This window comes from Solanum lycopersicum, chromosome 1 (genome assembly GCF_036512215.1).
Source record: "Solanum lycopersicum chromosome 1, SLM_r2.1".
Lineage (NCBI taxonomy): Eukaryota > Viridiplantae > Streptophyta > Magnoliopsida > Solanales > Solanaceae > Solanum > Solanum lycopersicum.
This window is the reverse complement of record NC_090800.1, coordinates 71,332,942-71,359,302: the sequence shown is the minus strand read 5'-3', so window position 1 is coordinate 71,359,302 and position 26,361 is coordinate 71,332,942. Positions and strand designations below refer to the sequence as shown.

Sequence of the window (26,361 nt, the reverse complement as noted above, 5' to 3'; positions counted from 1 at the left end):
TCATTTATTAAACACATAATTATTTTTTACTTCTATAATTATTATTATTATTTGAGTTTTTTATTTTTATTTTATTTTTTTCACTCTTTGATGTAAAAATAAGAGAAAAGAAAAGAAAAAATGTGAATGAAAAAAAAGATTAAAAAGTTTTGAAAAATGATTTTATTTTTTGCTACTATATTGTAATTTAGTTTTTATATAGGTAAAAATACATATTTGGGACATCTAAATAAATTTTACAAGAAAACAAGTGAAAAAATAAATTTGACCATCAAAATAATAAATTTAAATTAGTCAATGAATAAAAATAATTACAAGAAAAAAATGTGTAAGAAGGAAATCGTTTTTCACAGAAAAATAATTTTCTACAAAACATTATCTTAAAAAATAGGTGAGTTTTGTTATTTATTTTTTAATATTTAGTAAATAAGTAAAGAGTTTAACTGCTATCCACCGACGGTGGACAAAAAAATTACACGGACATTTTATTTTTGGAAATATTTAATTTTTTTAATTAATATATTTTAATATTATTAATATTAAAATAAAAATAATAACATAGTGTTATATGGTAACTTGAATTATAAATTAATTGTACAAATTTAATTAGGATTCTTATTTGTCTTACCAAAAATAAAAAATACATAATTTCTTGTGTTTTCTTAGTTGTATTAACGTTCTTCTTTTTCTACATAAACCATTGAAGCAACCAACTATCCACCATTGAAGCAATTTGAAACAATTATCATGGTAGCGTTTTCCTCGTATATCTTTTTTTACATAACTTATTAAGTCTTTTTCGCAACATGAATAAACGTTTCAAAGAAATATTCTTGTTTTAATGTATGAAGAAATTTATGTTTTGTAGTGATGAAGATATTTAAAGAATACGTTTAAGAACTTTTTAGCAAATTGAAGAAGTTCAATACATTAGCCATGAAAAATATTTAAAATTTTAAAGCTAACTTACCCTATCAGTCTAATATCTAATAATTGTGTATTGCAGGAAACTTTTGAAATCTCTAATTTAGAAGAGCAAAATGCAGAAGGAATTGAAGATTCTTTGGAGGATATAGAAAGCAACATGAATGCAGTTGTATCTTTTGTTCCTCAACTAGGTGAGCAAGAATTAAGAGAGCCTTACATCGGTATGGAATTTCAATCACTTGATACTGGATTTAAATTTTATCTTGATTATGCTCATCGTAATGGTTTTAGTGTGCGCAAAAATCGAATTAGTAGATCAAGAAAAGATAAATCCATTATTGGTCAAGAGTTTATTTGTTCAAAAGAAGGATTTCGTTCAAAAATGTCTTGAGAGTAAAAAGCAACGAGATGAGACTAGAGAGGGGTGCAAAGTGATGATATATATGTCAAAGAAAGAAGAAGAAAAGTGGGTTATAGCTAGGCTTGTCTTGAATCATAATCATGAACTTGCTTCTCCTAATAGTCAGAAATTCTTGCGATCAAAAAGAAAAAAATCAGAGGCTCAAAAAAATATTATTGATCTCTTAAATAATTCTGGTATTCGTCCAAGTAAAATCGCATCAGTGTTAACTACTCAGGCGGGAGGCATAGAGAATCTCAATATAACTGGACGAGATATTCAGAATTATTTGAGCACTAAAAGGCAAAATTGTCTTGAGAAAGGAGATGCACAATTGATGTTGAAATACTTTCAAAAGCGACAATCTGATAGCCCAGGATTCTTTTATGCAATACAAATGGATGTGGAGGGTCATTTAGCTAATTGTTTTTGGGTAGATGCTAGGTCTAGGATAGCTTACAAGAATTTTGGAGATGTTGTCCTATTTGATCCTACATACTTGACAAATAAATATAAGATGCCTTTTGTTCCATTTACCGGAGTTAATAACCATCACCAATCCATTTTATTTGGATGTTCTCTTCTTTGGGATGAAACGGAAGAAACTTTTCAGTGGTTACTTCATACTTGGCAAGAGGCAATGTTTGGTATTTCCCCTCGTACAATAATCACAGATCAAGATGCTGCAATAACAAATGCAGTTGCAAAGGTGTTCCCGAATAGTGCACACCATTTTTGTATGTGGCACATTGAGAAGAAGATTCCTGAATATCTAAGTCATGTTTTTCATGCATTTGATGATTTTAAAAATAAGTTTAGTAAGTGTTTACATTGTACAACAACTCCTGAGGAATTTGAAATTGCTTGGATCGATATAATGAAAATGTACAATTTAGAAGAGCATATTTGGTTGCGTAAGATATACACCATTCGCGGGAAATGGATTCCAGCATATGTGCGAACTACTTTTTGTGCTGGAATGTCAACAACTCAAAGAAGTGAAAGTATGAATAAATACTTTAAAGATTATCTTAACTCTAGTACGCCAATGAGTGTATTTGTGACGCAATATGATAAAGCTGTTGACGCTAGGTATGACAAAGTAAGGGAGAAGGATTATAAGACAAAGCATTCAAAGGCTATCTTGAAAACATTATATCCAATGGAGGATGAAGCAGCCAAAATATATGCCAGAAAAATATTTCAAAAATTTCAAGAAGAGTTAATTCAATCTCAAAAATTTATTTCAGAAAAAATTGAGGTTCAGGATGGGATACATATTTATAAAGTGCATTTGTTTCAGAGAGAAACACCGACATATATTGTTAGGTTGAATCTTGAATTAAAGAATGCTACTTGTTCTTGTCATAAGTTTGAGTTCATGGGAATTTTGTGTAGACATGTGCTTATGATATTTATAAAGAAACAGATTCACTCGCTTCCACCATGTTATTTATTGGATCGATGGACAAGGTATGCAACTACAGAAAAAGCTAATGACATTTCAAGTGCAGGATCGCTTGCGTATAATCTGAAGTCTTCTACTATATGGTTTAATAACATTATGACACATTCTCTTGGGCTCTCTGAACGAGCTACTCATTCAGAAAAGCATTATAAATTTACATATCAGAAATTGTTGCAACTAAGTAAAGAACTTGATGAACTTCCATATGAGGATAATGATAATGTTTGTGATGATCAAGTTAACGAGTCAAATAATGATTTGAACTCAAGTGAACAAAGAGAAAAATTTAGTTTGCTTGACCCTCCATGCGTGGCTACTAAAGGACGTCCTCGTTCTTTGAGAATGAAAAGTGGTTTAGAAAGTTCTCATAAGGTTAAAAGAAGCTCTTCGCTGAAATCAAAAAGAGAAACCAAAATCAGAAAAAAAAGGCAAAGGAGTAAGGTAATTTTATAGTTTGATCTTTAATTTAATGTGAATTCATTGAATAAATCACATATTTCAATTATTTGCTTAATTTTCAGTTCACACATTAATGTTGAAAAGGAATTCAATAGCAGGGAAACAATCATTAATGCAGATCCTACAATGGTAAGGTTTTATTTTGATAAATTATGTGAATTTTGACTAAGACTTATTCTTATGTATCATTCTCTTTTTAGCTAACAAATTTTTCTTTTATTTAATCATTTTTAAAGGGATTCTCAGCATATTCAGAACCTTTTGAAGGGCAAAGTGGTCGTGCTGATTCATATCCAACCTCATTTATGGTGGGTTTATTTTACTGCGCTTGTATGTATTTTATTTATAGCATATATGCATTTGTAAACAATTACTGTTTCAGGATTTGATGAGAGCAACTTCGTATCCATATCAAAGAGGTTTCTAATCTACAAGGTGACTTGGAGTTTGTGGAATTTAAAACTATAAAGGATGTCTAGAGAGACAATTATTCAAAATTCATTTTGTTCTGTTTTCTTTCTTTGGCAGAATATAAATCCAGGGATATTTTTTGTTCAAGACTTTTTTTTTCTTTTAAGTTTACATACAATAACTCAGAGTTTTAGCTTTAGTTTTTTTTGTTGATTGTGTTTTTATTCATAGTGAATTAGTTACTCTTTTATGCCTTCATATATGTTAGCAAGGATACTCCACTCTCTGATACATAGCAGCAGCAATAACAACGTATTGCAACAAAAAATTTTCACCGAAAGAATAAAATTTGTAACCAAGCATGCAATTGTGATTAAATCATGGGCCGTATTTAATAGTGTTTGATTTTGTTTGCTTACTCTTATAAGTTTGAATATGTTGATTTTGTTGCACTTTATGTTTCTGGAATAGTTTCATATTAATATTTTGTTAGCATTGCTTCAATGGCAACAAGTACCGGTTCTTATAAAAAAAAAATATGTTGGCATTGATTTTCTTTGAAGGATTGAAGTGCTTTCCAATAAGAAAACACAAGAAATTATGTATTTTTTATTTTTGGTAAGACAAATAAGAATCCTAATTAAATTTGTACAATTAATTTATAATTCAAGTTACCATATAACACTCTGTTATTATTTTTATTTTAATATTAATAATATTAAAATATATTAATTAAAAAAATTAAATATTTCCAAAAATAATATGCTCGTGTAATTTTTTGTCCACCGTCGATGGATAGTAGTTAAACTCATAGTAGTTTAAACTCATAAATATTAACTGAATGATACTTGTATGTTGTTTAGCAATAACAAGGAATGCAAGATGGTATGGGGAGTTGAGATTCGGGGATGGTCAAAGGGTTGGATTTTGGGGGATTAGGTGGATGTAATAAATTTGGAGCTTATATTTTTTTTTTCTATTTAAAAAGTCATTTTTTATATTTTTAAAAAATATATTTTTTAGAGAAAATAGTTTTAAATATTTCGATCAATCATATATAAAAAATTTGATCTGAATACAAATTAATGTTATTTTTAAAAAATTTATAAGTAACTTAAAGTGAAATAAGTTTTTTGGTGTTTGAATTCCTAGAAGTTCCAAAATTCAACTATAAATTGATTTTCGATTGTTATTTTTTTTTTTTTGGCCAAATGTATTTTGTGAACTTCGTAACCGGGGAAAAAAAATCATGGCCCTATTTGATTTTATAAGATTAAGATATCTAAATATGAATATATATTTAAATGTTTAAAATATTGTCTCTACATTTGAATACGAAATGATGAAATGTAAATAAAATTTAAAATTTGAATGTGTATAATGTATTTATTTGTAAACGTGTATATAATAAAAATAAATTAAATATTACTTTCTTCATTTAATAATATTTGTCTACTATACTATGTTGAAATGTCCAATAATAGTTGCCTATTTTATGAAATCGTTTGGTAGAAATTAAGTATTAAAAGAAATAGTATATTATGTATGATACTATTTAGTACTATGTTTGGTAGGAATTTAGGCTTATATATAACTAATCAATTGATTAGTTTTACCTTAAGTAATATTATATGATGTATTACTAATACCTTCCATTTGGAGGTATTAGTAATACATGGGATTTAACCATGAGATAAATCTATATAAAAGACAAAAATAACCCTCAAATCATTTGTTTAATTTTTTGATTTTATGTTTTATATTTGTACTTGTAAATTTAGTCAAATAGATTAGGTTACAAATTATTTAGAGGGAGTTGTTTGTCACTAAATAAATTCAATATAATATTTGAAGTATGAGTTGTTTAACATTTAATAATTAAAAAAAAGAGTGTTTGGATTGACTTAAAAGTTGGTCAAACCTACTTTTAAGTCAATTTTTGACTTTTGAAAGTGTTGGAAAAGTATAAAAATAACTTAAAATAAGTAAAAAAAAAATGACTTAAAATAAATTGAGAATATTTGACAAGGCCAAGAATGACTTGAAATAATTCAAAAGCCAAAAGTTGGTTTTCCCCTACTTTTTATTTTTTTTTACTTAGAATCATTATAATTTGACCTTTTTATTTTGACTTAATAACTATTTTTTTAAAGCCAATTCAAACAGGCAAAAATATTTATAACACATGACATTTGTGATCTTATTTTAATTTATTATTTGTTGAGAGAGTTATTTGTTACTGAACATATATATTTGTGTGATTTTCTAAATATTTGTATATTTTGAACAATTTATAAATTTTCATACGTAGTAAAATTCCAACTTGCAAATTTTATGTGTAAATGTAGATCGTTTATTCATTTTGCTATTGTTTATCGTCTTTTCGTTTTTAAAACACTACAAAAGGAATCACAGTTACCAACCAATAAATTTGTTAATAAAAAATTGAGTTACCAATCAAATGTCAACTTATATTAATTCGTTGCTAAAAAGTTTGTCAGTAAATATTATCAACCGATTTTAGTTTGTTGGTAAACTTACAAACCAAAAATAAGTTGGTAAACACCTAAAAATGTTGTTACAAAATTTTGAAACATGACCCTGAAATTTCCATTGGTAAATTAACCAACTAAACTTTAGTTAATATATAGTTAATATCTTTACTAACGAATTGAAAAGAAGTTAGTAAATTTTTTTCTTCATTATTCGATTTCGTTGGTTGACAATTTTAGTATCAGAAAATTTATGTTGGTAATTTACCAATAAATATTTAATACATTATTTTTAATTCGGTATTCAACACCCACATTGGAGCCCGACTATATCCAGATTCATGCCGGATTGTCCATTGGGAGTAAAGCAAAGCACTCCCTAACAAACACAACTCTGTACCCAAGAGGAATCAAACCCGAGACCTCTTAATTAAGGATGAAGAGTACTTACTACTCCACTACAACCCTTGTTGGTAATAAATTTTAAATACGTTAGTAAAATTATTTATTTTTCTAATAAATTTACTAATTTATTTTAGTTTGTTGGTAATATATCATTGAAGTTCAATGTCAGGTTAGTAATTAATTGACAGTATGTCCAAAATATTATTAACTAAATGATTATTCAATAGTGAAATATTTATTAATTTATTGCATTTAAAAATCTAAGAGCACAAATATAAATCCAAAAATATTAATATCAATTTTAGAAATCATATTTGAATGAAACAATGCAAAATCTATGATAACAAGTTAAGTTAATCTCAATATAACACATATTATTATATCAAAAATTTAATTTGAACACGTATATCAAAAATATTGACCTAATATAATTGTTGGCCCAAATTTAAAAGTTAAAACGCCTAACAACAGAAACTGAAAATGAAAGCCTCAAAACCTGAACAAACCATCCCATTAGATATAAAATTGACCTTCTAAAAGCTTATCGTGCTGATAAAATTATCATCAAAGCACGTTCATAGAAAATGTTAAGCAAAGTTAAATTTTGGTCAAAATTTAAAAGTTAAAATGCCTAAGGTATAAATTGAATATGAAAACCTCAAAATTCAAACCAACCATCCTATAAGACGAAAAACGACCTTTCAAAGCTAACCGCGCTGACGAAATTCAAATTTGTGTATGTTTCTGGAAAAAATTGACCTAATTCATAATTTAGCCAAGAGTTAAAAGTTAAACGCTTAAGATACAAACTGAAAATAAAAGTCTCAAAATCCGAACCAATCATTCTATGAGACAAAAACTGAACTTATATGGCTAACCGCGGTGATAAAATTTCAATTCGAGCATGATTACCAAAAATATTGACTAAAGTGAAATTTCGTCAAAACTTAAAAGTTAAAATATCTAACGGCACAAATTAAAAACGAAAGCCTCAATACATGAACTTACTATCTTATTACATAAAAATGACCTCCCGAATCTAATTGTACTGATAAATTTTTTACGTGAGCACGTTATCAAATATATTAACCGAATTTAAATTTTGATCAAAATTTATAAGTTAAAATACCTAACGACACAACTAAAAATGAAAGCCTCAATGTCCGAACCAACCATCCTATTATATAAAAAATGATCTTTAGAGTTAATTACGCTGGCTGAGTTCTCATCTTAGTACGTTCATAAAAATATTGACCAAAGTCAAATTTTAATTAAACATATGTTTTAAAACACCTAACGGCACAAACAAAAAATGGAAGCCTCTAAACTTAACCAACATTCATGTTAGATAAAAAATGACATTCCAAAACTAATGATACTGACATAGTTCTAATCTAAGCACATTTACTAAAAACATTGACCAAAGTCAAGTTTTGACTATAATTTAAAAGTTAAAACGCCTAACGGCACAAAGCGAGTATGAAAGTCTCAATACCAGACGTTGATATACCAAAAAATTTAAATTCAATTGATAAATTTATCAACTATTCAAATACAAGTCAGTAATTAATAATTTACCAATAAATTTTATCACATTTGGTAATAGTTACTATTCAACTAAATATTCATGTATAATATTACCAACTAATAATTAAAATGTTGCTAAATTTTACCAATGAATTAATGATAGGTTGATATATTATCAACTATTTTAATGATGTTAGTAATTTACTAACTACAATCTTTATATTTCGGCAAAATTTTCAACTAATTGAATATTGATTGGCAAGTTTACCAACAAATTACGTTTCGTTACTAATTTACCAACATATTTATATTTGGTTGGTAAATTTAGCAACACAATCCAGTCGTTGGTAAACGTTTGGTTAGTAATTCATTGGTAATATGTTAATAAATTATGTAAACAATTTTTTTGTCATATTTACCAACGAATATATACTTCGTTGGTTCAACAAAAGGTGTGCTTAATTATATTTCAGTTGGTAATCCATTGATAGCATGTTGCTAAATTTGGCATCATTTTTCCCCACCATATTTACCAACTAAAATACTTAGTAAGATTTTGGTTGGTAATCTGTTAGAATTTCGTAGTTAAGTTTTAAAATATAAGTCAGTTAGAAAATATTAGTATTGTTAGTAGAATACTAACCAACTTAAGTTGTTAGTAAAATCTGTTGACAATTTGGGGAGGGGGGGTTTTTTATAGTGAAAGTAGATGATTTATCTTTTTTAAATTGAAAATTGACATTTTGTGAGTGATCAATTTATTAAGATGACGATTATTTATTCTCAAATAATTCAAGTGAAAAAGTAGCAAACATGACAATAAAATTGTTCTTCTCCTACCTAATTAGAAATCAAAAAAATAATGTTATCCGACAATTATCTACATTGACCAAATTACATAATAATTCAAGGATATAATTGGGAAGAAAGTTTTTTTTTTTTATAGAATTTTAATTCAAAAACAAGATAAGGTGGAAAGAGTGAACCGAACATTTTATTAAAATAAACCCCGCATTATTGATCTCTGCACTATTAATATCCACATAACTAATCTCTGTGTTATTAATCACTGCGTTATTAATCTTTCTACAAATGACCCTTAGTTACCAATTTACTCTCATAATTGATTATAATCATTTCTCTGTTATATTTTCAAGACATTATAATTATTATATTCAAAGGGTAATAAAGTGAAATTACCCTTCTATTTATATTTTTCTTTAAGAAGTTGTACAAAGTCAATAGTGGACAAGTATTGTTGAACGGAGGGAGTACTTCCCCCATTTAAAAAAGAATGATCTAATTTGAATTGTCACAAAGTTTAATAAAATAAAAAGAATTTTCAATCATGTAGTCATAAATTAAAGTTATGTCAAATGTATCAATGTGCTAAATTTGTGGCAAACTGAAACTAATTATTACCAAAAGAGGAAAAGTTATTCATCTTCTTTTTTAAATAGACTAAAAAAGAAAGTATATCCTTTCTTTATTAGATAGACAGAGTACATATATGTAATTAGATAACATTGAACCATTATTTTGTTAAAAATAAACAAATATTTATATTCGCTAACGATAGTGAAGATGGTTTGTCGTGGTGGTGGTAAAAGTTGATATTAATGGCTAGTAATAATGTTGATGGAGGTGGTCGGTGTTGTAATAACTATTATGATGATTATGATTAATAGTTGTGATTGTGATGATGACATTGATTGCTGTTAGTAGTTGACAATGCTGATAGTGGTGACTACAGTGTTAGGTGTTAGATGACATGGTGGAGTTGGTTGAGCAAGAATTGACTCTAGTGATGATAGTGGTTATAAGTGGTGGTGGAGATGACAATAAAAATGGTGTTGGTAACAATAAATATAATCATAACGATGAAGATAGTATATGATAACGATTAACAATAATAATAATTGATAACAATAATAATTATCAATGATGAGTATTATGACAAAGTAATTAATGACTGACAATAAAAACATATAGAAAATTCAAATTTACGGATGTCATACTACTTTGAATAGTAACCTATGGCAAAAACTCCCATCAAAGCAAGACATTGCATAACATTTATTAGCATATTTGCATGCAAATTTTAGATTTTTACTATATTTGCGTGTCCTGCATGATTAAAAAAAAAGTTTTTAAGAAAATAGTAAAGCTCGAACTTCCATCCCTAAGGTGGTAAACTTTGAGCTTATATATATATATATATATATATATATATATATATATATATATAATGTCAATTGAGACCATCGGGTGGTGCGGTATTCTCTTTGATCTACATAGATTCACCTTTGATTGACGAAAGTAATTGTCATGATAATTATAATAATAAAAATGATTAGTTATTGTAGCAGGTGATTTGTATATAAAGTGATAATTAATATTATCCACACAAAAACATTAATAAACAAAAACCTATTTAAATAAATATTTAAAATATATACACTTAATGACTTGAGATCTAAACTATTTAAATTAAAACTTCCATTAAATATAACAAATGATGCCTAAATAAATCTAAACACGAAAAGAAAAAAACCGTTAGGAAACATATAAGTTCCTAGAAAAGATCTAAGGAAATATTAGAAAAGTATTTGTTGGAATATGTCATCCTACACAGGAATGTTCGCAAAGAACATGAAATATCCAATCAAATAAAAAAATTGAGTCAAATCACAGAAAAGATAAATATTTTGTTTGATTCTAATTCTTAGATTTTAAAATTCATGAACTTTGATTTGATTTTGATTTTTAAGTGAAATATAATTTTTAAAAAGATGAACCAAATTAATTATATTAACATCTAATTGAAAAATATTATAATTACGTACGCACACACCGTGTGTCTTATACAATTTTTTGAAATATTATTATATGTATATTAATCATTTGAATTCTTAATCCGTAATTCAAGTGTTTGTTTTTATAATAATCCAAATCATTGTCTTCACTTTCAAGTTTGATTTGTAATTCTATCTTGATTAAAATTTTGACGATTTATTTCATATTCAAACTGACTTATTATTGAGTTATTTAGTTATTCATCATTGTTTAATTTCAATTATTGTTGAAATATCTAAATATATCATAACCAGATTTTTATCTTTGTGCACAATAGAAATTAGTTGCAAGAAATTTTATGATGACCTTAAAAATGACTAAACTTTTAGATAAGGTATGCTATTTTTTATTTTGTTCTTGGAGAGGCTATATATATATATATATATAAAAAAAAAAATTTCAGTTTAAAGATAATTTTTTTAAAATAAATCTTTAATTTTGATTTCTTAGGTGAGGTTAAGATCGAAAATGTAATTACATTTTAATACATTCTACATGTCGCTTAGCTTAAAAATACAAAATTTAAAAATTATATTTATTTCCTTAAATTTTGTTATCAAATCAAAATCGAATAATTGTCTTTTTTAAATGTTATACTACAGTACAATCAAATCTAATATGCACTTGAAAGTAAATTATTATTATTATTATTATTATTATTATTATTATATACTGAAAAATCAAATTAATTAAAGTGATTTAGTTTGATTTGCACATTTTTTAAAAAATCCACTTACTTTGGTTTCTTTTTTTAAAAAAGAAAATCGAACGAGAAATGAAGTGGGCCCTGATGAGAGAGAAAAACGCAAGAGATGATTGGTGTGGAGAAAAAATATCTTTCTCAGCAAAAACATGTCTTTAAAATGAATTTATTTAATCTTACAAATGGCTTTTCCAAAGTGAAAGTTGCATAAATAATTATCTAATCTTTAAAAAAAAAGTATTTATATTAGTTGGAAAATTACATGTTTAGTTAGATAGTGAAAAAGGTACACTATATTAACTTTTATCTTTAGCGCAATTTTATTTTTTTATATTTTGATATTTCTTAATAAATTTTTTAACTTAAACACTATATAAAATTACCTTTTTGCGTAAGTTGGCTCTGCCCAGGCAGTACGTAGGCACATAATGACAAGGGTGTCTAATTATATTATATATATATATATATATATATATATATAAGTAAAATAATATATAAAATGATAAAATAACATATTTTAGACACCCATAACATAACAAATTGTTATATTTAAACATCTTTTATTAAATTTTTGATTCTACTACTGAGCCCAGGTAGAATAATAATAAGGGTAAAAGGAGGGAGTACTTTTGAAGATGAAGTATTTATGTATATTATTTCTTCTTCTTTTTTTCATCTAATGCAAGGGATAACTTACATTTTATAACTCTACGTAATTAATATATGTGAACGTTTTGAAGCCATAAAGTAGTATTATTTAATTATTTGGCATTTCCTTTCTTATTTAGTTGTGATTTAAGGAGGAGGCACAAAGTGGAACTGGTACAGTACCCATGAATGTTGGATATCTATATATATCCAATTAGCAATTAGCCAATGAATTTAATTATATTTGTCCCTTGAGGAACATTGGATAAGAAAGATGTTATTTAAGATTTGGCTATATATGAATATTATCCATATATGTAGATAATAATAACGTTGGCCCTAATTACTAATAATGGAAACAAACAACAATAGGACATCAAAAACCATGCAAGGGGCATTTGTTGTTTTTGTTCACCAAAGGACGTTGTTCAACTGTTTGTCAGAGAGAGGCACGGTCAGAAAGGAAAATACTTGTTTTTTACATTGATTTTAGAGCCAAATTATACAAGTTGCTCTACTGGGAAAGGTTTATAAAAACTATACAAATTTTAGGTAACATATTTATATGTACCATATATGGTAACAACGGTATAACATGGCTAATATATTGTCACGTTTCCGACCTAGATACTAAACTTGATTGACACTCTAGATTGTTGGTTCTTAAGCGAACCACACTCCTTAGCGGAAAACTTACTAAAGTGAAATGGGTGTCCAAGTGCATGCTAAACTCAAAATGTTCCGATGGCAACATAACTGTTGGAACGAGAAAGATTTTTATAATTGACAAATAGAGGAACAAATGAAAGAACAGGTTGCTCGACGTGTTTTTTACAGACCGAATCCAACTTGGATAAGGAAAACGTCAACCATGCGAATTGGAAATTATAAAGTTGTGAAAATATTGTTTTTCCGACAGACAACCAATACAAAAAGTTTTCTTTCATAAAGGAGTTCAGAGGCAAGATAATTTTCTTAATCAAATAGGAAAATTAGACAAACTAGAAAGCTGAAGCAAAGAAGGAAGTATAATGACGTGAATGTGATTTCAGATTTGGAATGAAGAAGGAAGCATGATCAGATAAGAAAATTAAGTTAAAGTGTAGGAAGAAAACTGAAGACAAGTTTGAACATGAATACACGTTTTAGCAAAACCAAGTTGAAAAAGGAATTGTTCAATAATTTTTTTATTTAATCAAGGAAAATTGAGTGTAAGTTTTCCTGGCAACTTATTTAAGGAAAACTAAGTATAAGTTTTCCTTGAGGCGGTAGTATAGTTTAAGAAGAACGAAGAAGCGGCTGCGTAAGTTGAGTTAAACAAGGTTTGTGTAGCGGCAAAGAAAAAGTTGAATCAAACAACGACTTGCTGAATTTCTGATCTATAAATAGAGAGCTATTTTCATCAGAAAAAATTGCGCACTTACATAGACAGAAGATCAAAACACGATCAAGAGTTTTGAGATTTATTAGGAGTGTTGCCATTGGTAAGGAAAAAGTTGTGAGATTGTAGTTGTTTTGATTACAATTGAGTGTGTGTGTAGGATTCGTCTAACAAGTTTGAGAAACTTGACGGACGGTAAAAGACTTAAACTTGAGGATTTTTGTCTTGGGTAGTTAGAAATTATAGTTTATCATTCCTTAGGTTACATAGGTTTGTAATCTTGTATTGAGACTTGTAGTTTAATTAAGTGGAGTTAAATCCTATAGAAGTGTAAGTCGTGATTTTTACCATTATGAGTTGGGGTTTTCCGCGATAAAATATTGTGTTATTATTTTATTTTCTTCACAAAATGTAACTGTTGTAATCTACAAAGGAACATATAAAATATACTTGTTCCTTAGGCGAATTTGGAGGTCAGAATTCCAACATAACTCAATGAATATCAGGAAATACTTAAATAACATATGTTGAAATGTATGCGTCCACTTACTTAGATAAAACCTGGTCTTCCCAACACTAATGCACAATGATTAAAGAACAAATTGCCGAAAGTAAAGATGATAATCACTTTACGTGGAAACTTCCTTACTCAAGCGAGTAAAACCACGACTTGTTCTCAACATGACTTTTTAAAACCACTTTCACTAATCTTCAACTAGCAAAAGTAAAAGTCGGTTACAAAATAAGAGATTTACCTACTAATCTCTACACTTAGTAATACAACCTATCACTTAGCTGAGCATGAGCAGATAAAACATTCGCTATACTAATCCTACCTAATTTATATAGACTTGAAGTAAAAGCCTAAGTTACCTATAACCCAAGCCCTTACAATGATTCACCCAAAATTGAAATGTTTCTATCACAGTTGAAACGAATCCTACAATTTATAAACAATTACAACCAAACAAAATACAGCAATCGCGAGAAGCACTGAATTTGACTGATTTCTCGTTGTTCTTGAAGCTTGAAGAATTTTCTTTTCTTTTTGAATGAATAAGTAATGTTGTTCATTTGTTTGATATATATACCATGATAATTATTCCATCAAACAAACAACCTAGTCGATTCTGATTTGTGAGGTACAGTGCTCTTCACCAACCTTTATGATGCAGATAACCATTAATGTTTTCCAGTACTTTTGACAGTTTGGGACTAGATTCATACTCTGCAGGGGACCAGGTCCCCTTGTGAGGAGATCATCCAAACATCTTGAAGCGCAAAGCTCTTATCAACATAAGTAACTGTATCAAGGTCTGAATTCATCAGCAAGGAAAATAACGTAAGACTTCCCAATTTCTATCTATGAAGCCTCTAAATACTAAGATAGATGTCACTAGACAACTTAACAAAACAGGAAAATAAGTAAGAAGCCCCCAGAAAGCAAAGAGGTTCACCAAAGCAAACTGGAGTGTAAATGTATCAACAAAACTCATGTTAGTGACCCTAAAGACCTGAAGCTGCATTATATAAGATGTAGGTCGAATGATATCAGTAAATTGAATGTACGATCGTGAACGGGCAAAACTGAAATCATAAGCAATTGAACTAATAAGATTGGAAGACATACTCACCTCATCTCAATTCCAATATATAAGGAATAATCACAAACACAATATTTTTCAATTCCAATATAAAAGAAATAATCACAGACAAAATATTTAAAGATTTATAAATAGATGATATCAACTCAAAATGTATTAAAATACAACAAAATATTCTTTACTCTTATTTTAGAGATTTTCCAACTGACAACCATCACTATGAGCTATATATATTGATATAAAATCTTGCCTACACTTTCAGAACTGACATATACTTTTACGGGGTATAGAACTCTCAACTAAGTGGATCCACCAAGCTATGCTTAAAAGCAATAAGGAACCGTATAAAAGGTAACCCTATACCCATGTTGGCTACATGGTTTATGAGGAAGGTGAGTTGTCTAAATTCATTCATCCTCCTATCGATACTTAATGTATAAACCATATAACTCTTTCTCAAACTGAGTTAATTACTCTAAAGATCCTCTTAAAAGAGGTAATACTCTGAACTCATTAGAAATCAAATTTCTTTCTTTTTGATGTAAAAGTGTTACATTTGGGAATACTTTTCTCTTAAACTTACTGTAGGTTGAAATGTAAAGTTAGACATGTGATTCGGATATCTAGGATCCCAAAGACTAATGGAGTCTGTAGGAACTAATACAAAGAAGAGAATGTTGTCATAATTCAAAGGAATGTGTTCGGAAAGAAGCACAGAATGAAAAAGGATCAGGCAATCCTTACGCTCTGCTAGATCGGGGTGCCAGGCACCAAACTTCTGGCAAAAGTTTGGGGCGCACTACTGGCACGGCGCGCCAGGCCCCAAACTATTGGCCAAAAGGTCTGGCGTTATGTTGGTGCGCCACCCCTCCCATAACCAGAAATTCCATGATTTTTTCTTCTCAATTTAGGGTTCTAACTCATTTACAAAGGGGGAAATTCTCCTAACTCTTCTCAATTCTCAAACTCAACACGAAAACAAGAGGAATTCAACTTAATTTCTTTGGAAAACACAAACATACTAAGGATTCATAACATGCTAGAAATCACTATCTCCATTGTCAAGAAATTGAACAAATATCAAGATATACTCAAGAAACCTTTAGATACATCGATTTTGTGGATATATTAGATGTATGGCGTGAGGCAGAATAAGTCCATCACTGTGAAAAACCTTACATACCTGAAAAGAACAATGTTCTTGACAAAATTCTTAGTTCTTAAAAGAACGCTTGAAACTCAATCCTTCTCTCCTCTTGAAACCTCGCTCTAAATCTCTAAGTATTTAGGTACATGCAAAAGTGGTCTAAATCATAGTAGACCTTTATTTGGGGTTGAACAAAGCTTGCTAAGCCTAGTGGGTAAAGGAAAAGATCAAAATATTCTTTTCTAAAACGGATGAGATGCCTTAAATAGAGATGTTTCACTCAAACGTGCATAACTTTTTACTCTTAGCTCAAAATTTAGCAAACTTGATGGCTTTGGAAAGAGGACTCAAAGACCTTCAATTTGATAGCTTATGAGCCACCTAATTCTTTTAGCTTTCACGTATAGCAAACATAAAAATCATATTTATATTTTATACTTATAGTTTGCATAATTGCGCTCCATAGCAAATTTTATGTTTGCTATGAAGCTATTAATTTGTACATTCAAAGCTAAATATAATTTTGTCTTCAAAATAAATTTAATAAAAGGTTGTAAATTCTATTACAAAAAAAGGAAGACAATCGCTAAACTCACGCAAAAAAGATCGTTTTCCTTCTACGACTTCTTCATCAATAGTGACTCCATTGTAATTGGGTACAGGTTTGCCTATAAATTTAACACCCTGAAAAATAATACATATACAATTTTACTCAAATGTACATATATACATAACTATGACTTACTGTGTATAAATATGACATAAATATAGGTAGTAAATTGTATAAAATAAGATTTGATTCGATTTGTCTTATACAAGTTTTATAAATGAGATTATACATTATACAACACATTTCAATTGTATAATCGTTTATATTGTATATATAATGAGATATTGTACTTCTATTAATGGAGAAATTTGTATATTAAACCTAATGGAAAAAAAATACATTTTTGTATAAATAAACATATAAATAAGTACATATAGTCATTATATAAATATAACACTAGTTTTATCTGAATATAACATAAACATGTTTTACATAAATATTATATATTATACAAAATATTTCAATTGTATAATTGTTAATATTGTATATTAACTATTGTTATTTATACAATAAATTTTATATTAAGCCTAATGGATGTACATATATGCATAAACAAACAAATATAGGGCAAAAATTTACAGAGAAAATATTAGACTAGTATACAATCATAACATATACAAATAAATAAATGATTATACAAATACATGAACTTTTTCATGTTCATCTTGCTCCAATGAGCCAGAAACAAGTCTAATATATAATTGTTTTATACAATAAGTTTGTATATTAACCTAATGGTTAATGTACAATTGTTTTTCCTTTCCTCTTCTTACTTGAATTAGTATTGTACGGATCTTTGTCACTTCCCTCAATAATTTCTGATTGCTTCGATTTTCACTAATTTCACCCAATTTAATTGGTTCATTCTTAAACTTAAATATGATGTCTTTAATTTCTTTGGATTTGGCTGTTAAATCTGCAAGCTCTCCAAAATCCTGAGTTAGACCCAAGGAAAATCTTCATTCATTGTATAAGTGAAAAAACTGTATGAATTGTGATTTAATATGAAAGTTAAAGAAATAAGGAATAAATTGAAGAAAAAAAATCGATTTAGAGGTTTTGGTTGTACCTTAAATTTTTGAAATCGTGATTGTGGGAGCGTAGTAGTGAAGATTTGAAATTAAAATTAATTTTGTGGAGAGAATTTAGGAGAAATTGAAGAGTATGCGAGAGAGGAAAGAAATGAAGTGAATTGTATAAAGGAAATGACTTCAATTTTTTTGTTTAATTTGTGAGACCCGTGAGTAGAAAGATATATGAAACTATAGCTACTCTAATGAAACAATAGCTATATTATTTTTTTTCAATTAATAGTTTGTCATTATGTACAATTTTTCCTTCTTTCTATGCTGAAAGAGATGAATCATTTGAAGTTGATCCAAAACTAAAACTTGATGGGTGATTTGTAAGAACCCCTATTTAGCTCTTGCGAAGTCCAGAGTGTTACACATATACTCACTCCGTCCAACAATAGTTGTTCACTATTCTATTTTAGGATGTCGAACAATATTTGTTCACTTTATGAAATAATGAATAATTTTACATGTAGTTCTTAATTTACCTTTATCATTAATTTTAGTCATTTACTACATCCGTCCACTTTTAATTGTCATAGTTTTCTTTTTTTAGAGTCTACCTATAAAAACTTTAACTAACATTTTACAATTATTCTTTCATCATATTGATCAGCAAAAAAAAAAAGCAATTTATAGTAATTTTTGTATAATTTATGATAATTTAATTTTTTGTTTAAAATATCGAATTAATATAATCTAATTAAGGCTCAATTTCTAATATTTAATTATTAATTTATTCCTTTGAATATATTGTACCCTTTTGACAACACTAATATTTAATATATATTTAATTTTGTGTATGTCATTTCATGTGAAAATATGGATAATTCTAAGAACATATTATCGAAATATGAAGATATTTGTTTGATTGATTCTGGTACAACACATACGATATTCAAAAATAAGAAATATTTTTCTCATTTAAATATGGGTAAAATAAATGTTACTACAATTTTTGGTAGTACTAATATGATTGAGGGTTTTGGAAGAGCCATTGTAATTTTGCCCAAGGGAACTAAACTCATCATTAATAAGGGAAAATACCCAAGTACCCCCTCAACCTATGCCCGAAATCCCAGAGACACACTTATACTATACTAAGGTCCTATTACCCCCCTGAACTTATTTTATACGTAATTTTCTATCCCTTTTTAGCCTATGTGGCACTAGTTCGGAAAAAAAAGTCAACCATCGTTAGGCCCACAAGATAGTGCCACGTAAGCTAAAAAGGGGTAAAAAAAATATTAATAAAATAAGTTCAGGGGGGTAATAGGACCTTAGTATAGTATAAGTGTGTCTCTGAGATTTCGGGCATAGGTTGAGGGGGTAATTGGGCATTATCCCCATTAATAATGATATGTTTTCTTCAAAATTTAAGAGAAACTTGTTGAGTTTTAAAGATATCCGTGAAAATGGTTATCATATCCAATCAATGGATGAAATAAATCTTGAATATCGTGGTATCACCAAGAATGTCTCTGGGCAGACATGTGTTATAGAAAAGTTCTCTGCCTTATATTCTGGCTTGTATTGGACAAAAATTAGTGCAATTGAGGCACATTTTTAGTAAATAAGAAGTTTACTGATTCCAATACATTTGCACTTTGGCATGATCGTCTAGGACATCCTGGGTCAATAATGATGAGACGAATTATAGAAAATTCGAATGGACATCCACTAAAAGACCTAAAAGTTCTTTTAAATGGTGAATTTTCTTGTACTGCTTGTTATCAAGGCAAGTTAATTGTTAGACCATCACCAATGAAAGTTAAGATTGATTCCCCTGCGTTCTTGGAACGCATACATGGGGATATTTGTGGACTTATTCACCCACTTAGTGGGTCATTTAGATATTTTAAGGTTCTAATAGATGCTTCTTCTAGATGATCTTATGTGTGCCTATTGTCATCTCGTAACTTGACATTTGCAAAATTATTGGCACAAATAATAAGGTTAAGGGCACACTTTCCTGATAATCAGATTAAGTCAATTCGTCTTGATAATGCTGCAGAGTTTTCATCCCAATCATTTAATGATTATTGTTTAGCAATTGGGATAAGAGTTGAACACTTTGTTGCTCATGTTCATACTCGCAGAGCCATTAATTAAACGTTTGTAATTAATAGCAAGACAATTGCTTATGAAAACTAAGTTGCCCACTTCTGTGTGGGGACATGCAATTTTGCATGCTGCAACACTTATTCGTCTCAGACCGACAAGTTATCATAACGTTTCTCTATTGCAATTGTTTATGGGTAAAGAACCTAATATATCCCATCTAAGAATTTTTGGAAGTGTTGTGCATGTGCATGTGGCACCACCGAACCGCACTAAGATGGACTCTCAAAGAAGATTAGGAATATATGTTGGGTTTGAGTTACCCTCCATTATCCACTATCTTAAACCATTGACTCGAGACATGTTTACTGCTAGATTTGCAGATTGTCAGTTTGATGAGACAGTTTTCCAAAAATTCGGGGGAAAGAATAGTGAAATAAAACAAGAAATTTTGTGAAAAAATTTATCATTGTCTCATCTTGATCCATATTCTTCTACTTGCGAACAAGAAGTACAAAAGATTATTCATCTGCAGAAAATTGCAAATCAAATGCTAGACGCATTTACAGATTTGAATTAAATCACATAATCCTGCAGAGAATGTCCCAATTCGAATTGATGTCCCTAAAGGACCATCCACTAGTGTCATAGCTAATGAGTCAAAACACACCTAAAACGTGGTAGACCATTGGGGTCTAAGAATCAAAATCCTAGAAAAAAAAGATTAAATGTCAAGATGACACTATGAAAGAATCTCATATGCAAGTTCAAAATTTGAATAAGTCTGATATTCATGAAAGAATCAATAAACTTGAAACTCAAAGAAATAATTAACTATCCATAAATTTAAGAGATGTTGAAACTAATATGAATCGATCAGAAATAGTGGTTGATTATGTCTTTACATATAATGTTGCAACAAATATCATGCAAGATAATGAGGATCATGAACCTCAATCTATTATAGAATGTCGACAACGAAATGATTGGTCAAAATGGCAAGAAGCAATTCAATTAGAGTTGAATTCACTTGCCAAACCTGAAGTTTTTGGACCTATAGTTCAGACACCTAATGGTATTAAACCTGTTGGTTACAAATGGATTTTTGTGCGGAAAAAATGAGAAAAATGAAATACAAAGGTATAAAGCACGCCTTGTGGCACAAGGATTTTCTTAAAGGCCTGGCGTCGACTATGAAGAGACATACTCACCCGTTATGGATGCAATAACATTGCGTTATCTCATTAGTTTCACAGTCCATGAGCAACTTGAAATGCATTTGATAAATGTGGTTACAACCTACCTTTATGGATCACTTGATAATGAGATATACATGAAAATTCCTGAAGGATTTGCGATGCCTAAATCATGTAATTCAAAATCTCGAAAAATGTATTCAATTAAATTACAAAGATCATTATATGGTTTGAATCAATCTGGTCGTATGTGGTATAACCGTCTTAGTGAGTATTTAATTAAGGAAGATTATACAAATGATGCAATTTGTCCATGTGTCTTTATAAAGAAAACAATATCGGAATTTGTTGTACTTGCTATTTATGTTGATGACATAAATCTTATTGGAACTCCAATTGAGCTTCAAAAGACAATTGATTATTTAAATAATGAATTTGAGATGAAAGATATCGGAAGGACAAAATTATGTCTTGGTTTGCAAATTGAGCATTTGACAAATGGTATTTTTGTTCATCAATCTGCCTACACAGAAAAAGTGTTGAAAAGATTCTGTATGGATGAAGCGCATCTATTAAGTACTTCGATGGTTGTTCTTTCACTTGATGTGAATAAGGATCCATTCGACCTCAGGATATTTATCTGATCCACACAAAGCTCGATCCCAAATAGTTTATATGTTTATATGTGGGGGGGACTTCTATATCTTAGAGATCTACAAAGCAGTCCATCGTAGTCACTTCATCTATTCACGCTGAAATAATAGTTATTCATGAAACAAGTAGAGAATGTGTGTGGTTAAGGTCTATGATACATCTCATTCAAGAGAAATGTGGTTTGAAATGTGATAAAGTACCCACCACTTTATATAAAGATAATGCAGCATGCATAGCACAACTTAAGGGAGGATTCATAAAAGGAGATAGAACAAAGCATATTTCACAGAAACTTTTATATACACATGAACTTCAAAAGAATGGTGATATAAATGTGCAACAGATTCGTTCAAGTGACAATGTGGGCTAATCTATTCACCAAGTCTCTACCAACTGCAACTTTCAAGAAGATGGTGCACAAGCTTGGAATGCGAAGATTCAAGTCTCTGGATTGATGTTCTCATTAGGGGAGTTAATACGCGTTGTACTCTTTTTTCCTTACGAGGTTTTGTCCCACTGGGTTTTCCTTGTAAGATTTTTAATGAGGCAGCCTAGATGCGTATTAATAGATATGTGTACTCTTTTCCTGTACTAGAGTTTTTCTTTTCTTAAAGCTTTTTTTAGTAAGTTTTTTGACGAGGCACATCATCTATGAATTAGACATTCAGGGGGAGTATTATAAAGTATTTGTATTATAGTGAATGTCTATCATGTGGAGTCCTTTTTAGGATATGGTTAAAGAGTCCTACTTGGGGACCAAGTTATATTTCTCCTATAAATAGAGTGCTCCTCTTCATTGTAAATTCATTCATCAAGAGAAATAACAAGTCTTCTCTTCTTTTCTCTCTAGTTTCTTCTTCTTATTCTATAGTTTTATAAAACACAAATATAGTTATTTGAAATACAATTGATATAAAATACAAATCTATCACCTATATTTGATTGATACATAAGGCATTTGACAGAGAGGATGGGTGCATATTGCATTCGTTGTATCAAGTTTATCACATATACAATTGATACGAAATACAAATACATTTGATACATAATACAAAAATGTAAGTCGTATTATATGAAAAAAAAATTTGAGTTACAGTTGTTTGGGACGAATTATAATTATTTTAAAAAGAGGGTTATCATAGATACATATAACATATTTGCATTGTTATGTAATTTTTTTCTTTTTTTATTAACTCAACTCAAATTAATCCGTCAAAGATTAAACCAATTCAACCCACCTATTTTATATACCTCTAGAATTTACAAAAAAACAAAATATTGGGGAGCAAGGAGATAAGTGGGAACCACATATGGAATATTAAAAAATATGATGTTTCCAAAATTGGTGTTATTTACAAGTAAGGCATGCAGCCACAATAGTCATTTGTTTCATGACCAATCACTTTTGTGAAAGTGATGAACAACTTGATGATTACTTTACTCCATTGCAGGCTATCATTTTATTAGTTTATGAACACTAGTTTTTGGGTGGTCCATCTCCACTTTACCACATTTTTAAAATTTGTACATATATTGTACTGATTTTGACCAACTTTCAACTGTCCAAATCAGCCTAGGCTCACAGTTTATAAAACAATGATCCTATTTTTTTTAAATCTATTTAAAAAATTGCAAATCTGATTCCAAAATTAATGAGTAACAGTTTATTATGTTGGTCATAAAAGTGAAATATTAATTTTTCTTTGATATTATTTTTAAATTTATTTGAAAATTAATGTTTATCCATGAAAATTTAGTGGCTTTTCATTTTTGAAGTTGTATATAGTTAGTTACATTAAATCATGAATGTTATTGCAAAAAATTATAATCAAATATAATTCTATCTTTAATTTGTACTTCATAAATCTATACATATATATATATATATATATATATAAATCTGGATATGAAAATGTTGATGTGGCACCCCTCATAGACCAGCATTAGAATTTATATATTTTATATTTTTTTAAAGGTTTTTTTTTCTCTTAATTTTATCTTGATATATTAGTTAAATTAAATAAATATCCTCTATTCATTATTTCTCTTTAAATTCCTCCATTAATACCTTTATTATTTTAGGTATATATAATTACAATTTATCCCTTTAAATATTTAAATCTTTCCTTATTCCTTCTTAAAAGTATTACTAAATTATAATTAAGACACTAATGACCAATATAAGTTACAATTGTAGGTATTGATTACTCCATTACTCTTTTAATTTATTTATGTAATAGTTAAGAATTTATGGATTACTATAAATACTAAAACCATGTCATCTTCACCAATGCAAGAATTTTTTTTATTTTATTTTCCCTTTATTTATCATATTTATACTAAAGTACATCACTTTGGTTATTTCTAATTTTATAATATATAGTTTATTTGTTACTAACTTTTACAATGTGGAAGATAAGATGAGCATTTGACAATTTTGAAAATTCAAATTCAATGAGAACAATATCTAGTTTGAGTTACCAAGCTACATCACTTTGATTATGTCTAATTTTATATATATATATATATATATATATATATATATATATATATATATATATATATATATATAGATAGATAGATAGATAGATAGATAGATAGATAGATAGATAGATAGAGAGAGAGAGAGAGGGAGAGAGAGAGAGAGAGAGAGGAGAGAGAGAGAGAGATTCTTTGTGACTAACTTCTATTGTTAACACTTAACAGTGTGGACGAGTAGACGAGTATATGACAATTTTGGAAATTCAAATTCAATTTTGATGAGTATAATATTTCACTCATGTTACTCTTTTTATTTCAGTTTGTTTGATGTCTTTTATTTACAATATTTTTTTTGTTCTTTTTTTTTTTGTTTTTATTGCTTTTTTTCTCATTATTGATGATTTTAGTGTACTTATTATTTTGCGCATTTTTTTTAAATAATCTTTATTATTTATAATGGAAGACAAGATTAACATATGACAATATTTAAGTTTAACTTTCATAAACTCACAAGGAAAAGGAACCCTACATTAATGTTTATGTCCATTAATCATCAAATGGTGTAGTGAACATTGAGAGTATGTACAAATTGAATAATTAGAGGCTAGGATAATTTTCTTTGGTATTTCTACAAAGATTATTTTGTTTATTTGTTTAATTTTAATTTATTTTAATTTTCTTTGGTACTCCAACAAGGATTCTTTGATTAATTTATCTAATTATAATTTATACCTACACTAAATAATATTATTGAAATTTCAGGTATATTAATTTTAACTTTGAAGACTTGAATCGTTTTGTTTATTATCTTTTAAGGTTTTTTTAATGGTTTCAACATTGTATATATTTTATTTTGAATAATGAAATCAATTTTGAGGATTAGGAAATTTCACAATTTTTATTTATGTTTACCTTTTAGAATAATTTAGAAATTGTAACTAAAATATAAGTAAGTTTAAAGTTGTATTTTAGTTAATACATATATATAATTGGGTTTAATTTATTTGAATACTTTATATTATTTACGTAATTGAGACTATTTATCTTTCAATCTATTCATTTTTATATAAATAATAGGCAGTATATTATAATCGTAGTAAAATTAGTCAAGATAGAAAATGATTTACAAACATTTCATAATCTAAGATTTAGTGAAAGATGAAAAAAAATTCATTACTTTTGAAGGAAAAGAATAAATATTAGAAAAAAATTATATTTACATTAAACTTATTATATTATTAAATTAAATTTAGATTTCATAAAGAGTTCAACTTATTACATTAAATTTACTTTTCTTATTAAAATAAAGAGAATAAATGTAGGATTTTTTTTTATAATTTTAAAAATTCTTAAGCGATTTCAAATTACAAAAGATATAAAATTTAAGTACTAATAATAAACTTAATTAAGACTTAAAATTTGATATATTTAGATTAAAGACTATAAAGAATCTTTAGAAATATATTTAATAATCAACTATTCAAAAAATTAATTATTTAACAGATTTAACGAATAATTTTTTATCGCGCAAAGCGCGGCTAAGTTCACTGGTTTCAAATAAAAAAAAAAAAAATTGAAATTTATGGCTGACACCTACTTAAAACATCAGTAGATTATTGTTATTTTTGTATTATTTTTTCAATACCACTTGGAAGTTAGAACTTTTCTTGAACGTGTAGGCATTATATGAGCCCGTCAATGATGGGCCTATATTTATGGATGGCAAAAGCCTAACAGGAGTAAGAAATTGGATTATTTTGAACTAAAATTATCTAAATCAGGCTCTTTTTAAATTTCATTTTGTACAATCTATTTAATTTTTTTCTTGTAACAAATCACTAAACCAAAAACAAACAAA

The 26,361-nt window shown here is 28.2% G+C and overlaps 1 protein-coding gene and 1 long non-coding RNA gene across 2 annotated transcripts; one reads left to right on the top strand and one right to left on the bottom strand.

Moving 5' to 3' along the window:
- The first annotated feature begins 498 nt into the window (after positions 1-498).
- On the top strand, positions 499-3,512 carry LOC112941324 (protein FAR1-RELATED SEQUENCE 5). The gene has a single exon (XM_026030554.2). It carries the CDS (start codon positions 1,197-1,199, stop codon positions 3,246-3,248), a length of 2,052 nt encoding a protein of 683 aa, XP_025886339.2. The 5' UTR covers positions 499-1,196; the 3' UTR covers positions 3,249-3,512.
- Positions 3,513-17,612: 14,100 nt separating this feature from the next.
- LOC138340867 (uncharacterized) lies at positions 17,613-18,264 on the bottom strand. The gene is made up of 2 exons (XR_011213712.1): positions 18,108-18,264; positions 17,613-17,973 (listed from the first exon to the last, which is right to left on the bottom strand). It is a non-coding gene; the product is annotated as an uncharacterized lncRNA (long non-coding RNA).
- Between the last annotated feature and the right edge of the window lie 8,097 nt (positions 18,265-26,361).

Excerpts from the sequence above, each read along its gene's own strand:
- LOC112941324 (XM_026030554.2), top strand. The coding sequence starts at position 1,197 with ATGCTCATCGTAATGGTTTTAGTGTGCGCAAAAATCGAATTAGTAGAT.